Genomic DNA, 8,800 nt, shown 5'->3' on the forward strand with positions numbered 1-8,800 from the left:
GGAGGGTTTGCTTTTGTGTCTCTCCCTCAGGGGCTGAGAACACTGTCACTGCATGACTGCTAGTCTCTGCTCAGTCAGTGGAATGAGACACCAATTTTGCCTGCATGGCAGTGCAGAGCCTCACCATTAGCCAGAGGATATTTAATGTCCATTTGTGTAAACATCAGAGCTGAGGAGAAGACCCCGCAGTTTAACTTCTCATCCCAAAGACAACACTTTTAACTGTGCGTCTACCCTAGCTATCACTGCAGGGAGCTCAAGTCTTATGTGGGAGCAAACCCATGACCTTCTCTTCCAGAGACAAGCCCAGCTAGTTGAACCAGACTGACATTTTGTAGCTTTCCTTGAATGTTTTCCTTCTCCACTGGCTGCAAAAAAATTACAGACGTTTAACCCTCAAATGACTTTTCCAGATAATTTAGTCCTTTCCTACATACAAGCAGCATTATTTCCCCATCTCCCTAATGAAACAGGCTCAGCATGGCTCTTTTTAGTTACTTCCTTGTTTGTGCGCCAGCATCACCATTGAGATCAGCGTAGGTCTGGGGAATGCAATTACCTTACCTGCTCTCCCCTGATTTGGAGTGGGTCTTACCAAAGTGGTGGGAGGCATTTGGGGTTTTTCTTTCTCTATGATGGAGCCGTGAACGGCAGCATTTTATACAAAGTCACATGTTGAATCTGGAGGCTGTTCACCGCCAGATCACAATCGTGTTCAAATAGATTCAATTTTGTTCAAAAGCTAACAGTGTCCCTGTAAATGACAACCCACCTCCCCTGAATACCCCATCCCCTTACTCCTCATAGACTAGCCTTTACAATGTCAGTCCCAAAGAGCATCTTCCACGGGGGCCTTGCGAGCTTGTGACTGTTGGGACCTCTCCCTGCCTTGTTCCCTTCATCCTGAGGAGACAAACCCAGTACCCAGCAAAGTCCGAGAGGCAGCCTGGTCTTATGCATTGACTGCGGGAACCCCAGAGTTCTAGAGCCACCCCTGCCATTATGTGGCCTTGGGCAAGACAGAAGAAGCTAAATGGGCCACTGGCATGAGCAGCTGCAGCTCCGTCGAAGTGGACAGAGTTGCTCTTGCTTACTCCAGTGGTGAGCTTGGCACAACGTCTTGTGCTTCATTTTCCCCTTCTGTAAAGTGGGGACAATCTGCTGACAAAGCTTATGGGGTGCTTTGAGGAATAATTAATATGTAAAGCACTCTCCAAGTGAAAGGATAATTACCGGGCTGGGTTGTGCTATCCCAGTAATGTGTCTCCCTCCTCCCCAGAATGACTAACAATGTTTTTCTTTGGTTGGTGTAAAGTAACCAAATGGAGGCACATAAGGCAGAGCTCAAGAAAGCCGCTGTAGAGATCACAGCCTCTCCCTAAGTAAAGACAAGCTGCTCAAGCTCAATAGACTCCCCAAAAGGCTTCATTCAAATCCAGAGTAACTTCAGTTCTCATGTCTGTCCCCTTGTCAAGCAGGCAGTTTTCAGCAGCCCTGGAGGATCTGAACGAGGCCATCAAGCTGTGTCCGAACAATCGTGAGATCCAGCGGCTGCTGATGCGAGTGGAGGAAGAGTGTAGACAGATGCAACAGCAGCAGCAACCTCCAGCGGAGCCGGAAGCTGAAGCCCAGCAAGAAGAACTGTACTCTGTGCAAGATCTCTTGGAAGAAGAGTATCTTGAGCAGGACGCAGAAAATGTTTCCATTGGCTTACAGACAGAGTCGAGGCCCAGCCAAGGGCTTCCCATCATCCAGAGCCCACCCCCATCCCCTGCTCACCGGGATTCAGCCTACATTTCGGGCTCCCCTCTTGGGTCACATCAAGTTTTTGACTTCAGATCCAGTAGTTCTGTGGGTTCACCAACAAGACAAGGGTACCAATCCACCTCTCCTGCTCTGTCTCCAACACACCAGAACAATCATTACAGACCTAGTCCGCCACATACTTCCCCTGCTCACCAAGGTTCCTCTTACCGCTTCAGTCCACCTCCAGTTGGAGGTCAAGGGAAAGAATATCAAAGTCCACCACCTTCACCCCTCCGTAGAGCTCCTCAGTATCGAGCCAGCCCTCCTGCAGAAAGTATAAGTGTCTATAGGGCCCAGTCTGGCTCCCCAGTACGTTACCAGCAAGAACCTAGTGTTAACCAACTCCCTGGTAGACCAAAGTCTCCGTTATCCAAAATGACACAGAGGTCCTTTCAGATTCCCCAGCTTCCTGTTGCAATCCCACAGCAAGGGCACAGGCTACAGCCAGCCAAGGCGCAGATTGTAAGAAGCAACCAGCCGAGCTCCGCCGTGCATTCTAGTACTGTGATTCCAACTGGTGCTTACAGCCAAGTTGCCCACTCTATGGCCAGCAAATACCAGTCTGCATCAGGGGAAATGGGTGTTGGTCAGAGTAGGTTGGTCTACCAAGGTTCAATTAGTGGAATAGTAGGTGATGGTAGACCAGTGCAACATGTTCAAGCCAGCCTTAGCGCAGGAGCTATCTGCCAGCATGGAGGGCTAACTAAAGAAGATCTTCCACAGAGGCCTTCCTCAGCATACAGGGGTGGAATGAGATACAGTCAAACCCCGCAGATTGGGCGCAGTCAGTCCGCTTCCTATTATCCGGTCTGTCATTCAAAGCTTGATCTAGAACGTTCTTCCCTTCCCTCCAGCCAACTTGGTTCTCCTGATGTGTCTCACCTAATCAGAAGGCCCATTACTATCAACCCCAACGAAATAAAGCCTCACCCACCAACTCCAAGACCTCTGCTTCATTCTCAAAGTGTTGGCCTCAGATTCTCCCCTTCTAGCAATAGCATCTCATCCACCTCCAACCTGACTCCTACCTTCCGCCCTTCTGTTTCTATTCAGCAAATGGAGATCCCTCTCAAGCCAGCCTATGACAGATCATGTGATGAACTTTCTCCAGTCTCTCCACCTCAGGGGAGTTACCCCAGTGAACCGGCCCGTTCCAGGACCACGCCATTCATGGGAATTATAGATAAAACCGCTCGGACTCAGCAGTACCCCCATCTCCACCAACAGACCCGGACCTGGGCTGTGTCTTCAGTGGATACTGTTATTAGTCCGACATCTCCTGGAAACCTCCCCCAGCCAGAATCGTTTAGCCCACCTTCTTCAATCAGCAACATTGCCTTTTATAACAAAACCAACAATGCACAGAATGGCCATTTGCTAGAGGAAGACTATTACAGCCCCCATGGGATGCTAGCCAATGGGTCCCGGGGAGACCTCCTGGAGAGAGTCAGCCAAGCCTCCTCATATCCAGATGTTAAGGTGGCTAGGACACTGCCCGTTGTACAGGCCTACCAGGACAACCTGTACAGGCAGCTCTCCAGGGACTCTAGACAAGGGCAGACATCCCCTATCAAACCAAAGAGACCATTTGTGGAGTCTAATGTGTAAAAGACACTTGTTGGAGTAAGACCCTTATGTTTTCAGCACACGTTTCCAGGCTTGATTCCCACCTATATTTTTATTATTACTCTTATTTCTATTTGGTAGCTACATGAGCAAGTTTCTCCGGTAATTTCTGTGTGGTGATCAGACAGCCATGCACGTGCTCAGAATCCTTTGGTACCCAGCTGACGGTGAAGCCAACATCAAACTAGCCAGTACTGTTTGCCCAATTCAGACTGAGTTCCCTCCCAGGTTTCAGCTGTCAATCAGGATATGTTAGTACATGGAGTGGGTTAACCCAGATAGGTCCCGTATGCAGTGGGAAGTAACCAGCTCTTTGCAAGAGTTCATGTTCAAATCTAATTGGTTTCTTTGGTTTTAAGGAGCTCTCATGAAAATGCTTATGAAAATTCCTAGTGGAAGCTGGCTAAGAATTGGCAGCCTTTTCAAAATTTGCATTGTATGGTATTCCTCTAGACAACTAGAGTCTTCATCTTCCCACTTGTCTCTTGCCCACAAAGAGCTCGTTATCTGCACCAAATGGGGCTTTATTTGCTTTTAATAACAAGTAGCTATGCATAATAACCAACCTGCTTGAGCTGGTTTTATAGCATTTTATTCTGAATTGGATTTGTTTGTTGTTTTTAATACCGTAGCCTGTCGAAATGAGTGGGGACCATAAGATGCTTTGCTACTTCGACAGCTACGTTCCAAATGCCACAGTATTGATTTACTCTGAGGCATTTTAAAAATATTTAGAGAGCAATCAAACTCTGCCCCTTTTGTGAATTTTAATCGGCCAAAGGAATTGGCTAGAAACCTCTTGTGCATTTTGTAAGCAGAATTAACCACAACCTTTTCTTCACACCTCCAGCAGATGATTGCATCTCACACACACCACCACATTTTCACCAGGACAGTTTAATGGGTTTTCGTTTTGCTCGCAAGGAAAATTTGAATAGGAAACCCTCAATGGAGGAAGAAATCTTAGATCTTTTTTTGATCATGCTGCATAACATGACATGGAGGTTTCCAAGCCAGAAAGTGTCCAAGGAGTCACTTTAGTAAAGTCCTTCTGAACACACAGCCTTGCCTTGCCATTTCCTTCGTGTTTGCACCTACTCTTTGGAAGCTACGTGCTGTAGTGCGGGGCTGCACTCCTCCAAGGGATTAATGAGTAAAATGTATGTTTCTTAGAGCTGCAAGGTTTGTTCCTGGAATTTTGGAAAGTGGTTGCTGTGTTCCATACCTGTAAATGTTAGAGACGATGTTTTGCTCTTTAAGGACCTGTAGTTAAGAGAGATATTTATAATTAATTTATGTGATCTATTTCAGGAAAATGTTTTTGTTTTGTTCTGGTTTCTTTCTTTCTTTTTCTTTTCAATCAGATGCAACTAGTGTTGAGTCGGTGTGAAAAGCAGGGGACATTTCCAAAAAACATTTTTACAGAACTTTCCAAGAATTTTCTGGAGTTTTGTTTGCATAGAGGGAGCTTTCTTTGCTTGATTTATTGTTGGTTACGTTTTTAATCTGTCTTTTCAGTAACAGAGCAAACAGCCATGTGGATGGGAAGAGTAGTAATATTGTAGCTTGTTTTAAAGCAAACTAGTGCCTGTTGCCCAGTATTGCATCTCATATCAACTCTTACGAAGGGAATTGGTCCTTGGAAAGAATTCACGTGGTTTGTTTCCAAAGGGCTACGTGAATCTAGTCGTAAAAGGAAACATGCATTGAACCCAATTAAGGGTAGATCCTCAGCTAGTGTAAATCAGCGTCACTCCGTTGTGACCGCAACACAGCTACGATGTTTTAAACCAGTTGAGGATCCGGCCCTAAAACTCTTAGCAACCCCTGACTTTGATTAAAGTCGCTCAGCAACGTTTGTTGTAATTTCACTACTTAGACCAAACTGAGAGGCACCACCCTTGGGACAGGTCAGGCGTGTCTCTCACTGACAGATGGAAAGTACTCTTGGTTTTGCCTCTGTGTTCTTTCGGGGATTACGTTTCTTCCACTCGGATATTTGTGGGACACTTTTATATTTCTCCAAGACAACCTTTGTATTGGAGGTTTATTTTTTTCCCCAAGGGGCAAGAAGAATTTTCTCCCTTTGCTTTATTACAGGGATCTCTAAGCAGGTTATAAAAGTGGGAGCCTTCCCAGTTACCTATGCTGCCTTCCCAACACCCTTAGACTGGGCCACAAAGAAAGGAAGCTGCATGCACTATTTCTGTCATTGAAAAGGATACTGACCAGTATTTTTTCTCTCTTTTTTTACGTGTGTTCTACCTTATAAGGAGCAATTGATTGTTTGAATCTTCCCTACAGTGCACCAAGCTAGCTAGATTGTGTCCATTGATTTTTTTTAATAACATTAGGTTTTTGTTCAAAGCCCTGTCTTTCCTGAACAAATGAATGGCTTTTTAGCTTCAGTAGTTTCTTCTGAAAGGACAAAGTAATCAAATTTTACCCCATCCCTTTTTTATATACAGTTAAGTGAGACATACTGCTGCCATAAGACAGTCATCTCTAATCTTATTGTTAAGAGAATCCAAACTGAATGATCCTTGTCGAAGATAACGCCGTTGTAATATCTCTGACTGTGCTTTGCTTTGCTATTCACTGCCATGTGATTCCAGTACTGTACTTTAGAAATGTCCCCTAAAGCACTTACATGTACAACTGTGGGTCTATGAAGATGTTTTAAGGAGAAAAAAAACAGCTCACACTTTAACACTAATACAAAAATGAAACAACGCTTAAATACTGTAGCGTGCAGGGGTTTTTTTCCACAATATCGTGTGTTACATTTTCACAGGATTCTTGCACTAATGGTTTACCATCTGTTTTCTCTGTAAATGGTGCACTTTACTGTTTGAATTTGTTACGATGATAAATACTGGCTATTTAAGCGTGAGTAGTGTCTTCATTAGAAAATAGCATAACTCCTCGTCTCAGTGTATTTTTCAAAAAGAAAAAAGAAATGAAGCAATGAATCATAACATTTATAGCACAAGAACTAACTGTTGTATATAAGCATCAAAAGATTGAGTCATTTTTAAATACAAAACTATTTGCAGTGATTTTTAAAGCGCTTCCCCAGCAATTTTCTTAGGACACCTGAGGTCTATTTGTTTCTTTAGTTACTGGATCGGTAAGGAACACAATTCTCAATTGAAAATCAATATTTATTTAAACACCCATTTGTATCTTCAAAGGCATAATTAGTATCTGGCATGGCCATTAGTTTGTATCTGCTGTCATATTTTGTCTTGGTTGTAGAGTACACTAGCTAAAGGCAACTCAAGAGAGCACAAGACTGAAATTTCACTCAGATTACCCCTCCCCCTTCACTCCTTCAGGTATCTTGTAAGGAAAGTAGGACAATCCTGGACCGTACCCCTGGCTGGTGTCAGGATTTCCAGACAGGCTATACTTAGATCCTGTACATTTCTTCTGTTGAAATAATTAAGACTACCACCATGGCCCCCCAACCAGCACCCCAGCAGGAGCTACGTAATTTGAGACTGCCATTGAAAGTAGGATTCTTCAGGTGCAAACAGTTTCTTGATGCCTATGTCAAGACCCCAAGAATGTTTTCCTTGTAATGTATTCTGAGGGGTAACCAAACTAGCCACTAGATGTCACTGTGACTCCACACAGCGTCGCCTTGAGAGGGCCCTGAGCATTGGACTGAGCTAGGATTTCTGTCCCAGCTTGCGGATCAGGACTCCCCAGCTGGAAAGACCACACTCAGCCCCCGGGGAGAGGGACCAGCTTTGTGTGTGGCTCCAAGGTGATCACTACAAGCCAGCTTAGGAATGGTACTGGCAAGTTTTGAAGACAGGGTTAGAGGAGGGAAGGGTTCAAGGAGTGAGGCCCTTGGACCCAGCTCAGAGGGAGAACGGAGTTGGGCAGCCTGAGCTGGACCCCCTTCTTCCTTATATTGGGGGGTGCAGAGAAATGCTGTTGTATAGGTGAGGACTCTGCCAGTTTTGGCTGACCTGGCCTGTTGGAATCACATGCACGGTAACATAGGGTAGTTTTAGTGGAAGACTGAGCCTAGAATTTTGTTTCTTTAGAAGTTTTTGTGCACATACATTAAACCATCATTTGAATTAAGTAAGTCCTGGCAAGGGTGTCTGCTAAGTACCAGTAACTCAGTACCCTAGTACAAAGATTATTGTATATTCAGGGTTACCTAGAAGAAGTCTAGCTAAAACCGAAGTGCCAGCTACGCCTTACTTAAAGCACCAAGCACGCCTGCAAGTTTTTTAACCTTAATTGCTAAGGTGTGTCCTTGTTGATCTGTTGCAAGCTCTTTGGTTGTTGTTGTTATTTTTCCTTTGGACATTCCAGACAATTCATCTACCACTATTACTGATCTTTAAACAAGGGCTTAGGGTAATAGCTACTGTATCTACTGTGCAGTGTCACAGAGACCTTCATAGCAAAATGCCTTTACTCACTTCTGGTTGCTCAAAGGAAAATTTGGTGGGGATGCATGTGGACACAACCACAATGGTGAAGGTGGAGCTGCTTTTTTCAGAATTACTTGAATAATTGATGGACTTTTATTCAATCAAACTCTTTTTCTAATACAAACCACTAAGGGCTGAATTATTTAGTAAGATTCATTTGTGTGCAACGCCTGACAACAGCTGAATCACACTGGAACCTTTTCCTGATGTATACACGACACCCAGGAGAAAACAAAACTAACCCAATCAGCACTATTAAAGGGAATGGACACCAGATCAATACACTGTATCCTTTATATTTTACCAGCCATTCGGCTGCACTCATGCCATTAGCAACCTGAACTGGAGCTTTTACGCTTACTGCTCAGTTACGAAGAAGATGGAGATTGGCCACTGCTAGAACACAGAGTCTTGTTAGGGGTTGGTGGGAAAGCCTCAGAGGTAGGTCACTAGCTGCAGTATGCCTTGGTGGGCCCTGACATATCAGACAAACAAGGGGAGTCACTCTGTGCTTAGGTCCATTTTGCCAATACATCAATAACCTAGAGATTCCAATGTGGTCGCTTCCAGCGGTGACGGTGTCATGTCTGTCCAGCATTTTTGTCTGTAGTATTACAGCATTTTTGTCTCTGTTCCATCCGCTCCACTTTCAAGAGGATTTGAATTAGTACAAAGATGTACAGGATATACACTTGGATGATTTGTACTAAATAAATAGTACTGTTTGCCATCCTTCAAGACACTTGCTGGGAAGATCTTTAAGACACTTAATTTTCCTTTAGCTTTTCTATAATTCTGATGTAAAGGACTTTCTCTGTACAGTATATTACTCAATGCATGTTCTGTTCTCTCTACGGATATATTGAACACGACACAGTTGTGATATTGTGCAGGGGGAAGGCAACTCCTGC

The 8,800-nt window shown here is 44.4% G+C and overlaps 1 protein-coding gene across 8 annotated transcripts in view; it reads left to right on the plus strand.

Moving 5' to 3' along the window:
• Nucleotides 1–8,776, plus strand: part of TANC2 (tetratricopeptide repeat, ankyrin repeat and coiled-coil containing 2) — a 702,178-nt gene extending 693,402 nt beyond the window's left edge. For 5 of the 8 annotated variants that reach the window (XM_043503351.1, XM_043503350.1, XM_043503353.1 and 2 more), the window contains one exon: nucleotides 1,476–8,776. In XM_043503351.1, the coding sequence (XP_043359286.1) occupies nucleotides 1,476–3,414 (1,939 nt within the window). In that variant the 3' untranslated portion in view covers nucleotides 3,415–8,776. The remainder of the gene's footprint in view (nucleotides 1–1,475) is intronic. The other 3 variants (XM_043503352.1, XM_038385380.2, XM_043503355.1) reach the window with 1 other exon arrangement.
• Nucleotides 8,777–8,800: the final 24 nt, after the last annotated feature.

Source organism: Dermochelys coriacea, chromosome 27 (genome assembly GCF_009764565.3).
Source record: "Dermochelys coriacea isolate rDerCor1 chromosome 27, rDerCor1.pri.v4, whole genome shotgun sequence".
In the NCBI taxonomy this organism is placed as follows: Eukaryota; Metazoa; Chordata; order Testudines; family Dermochelyidae; genus Dermochelys; species Dermochelys coriacea.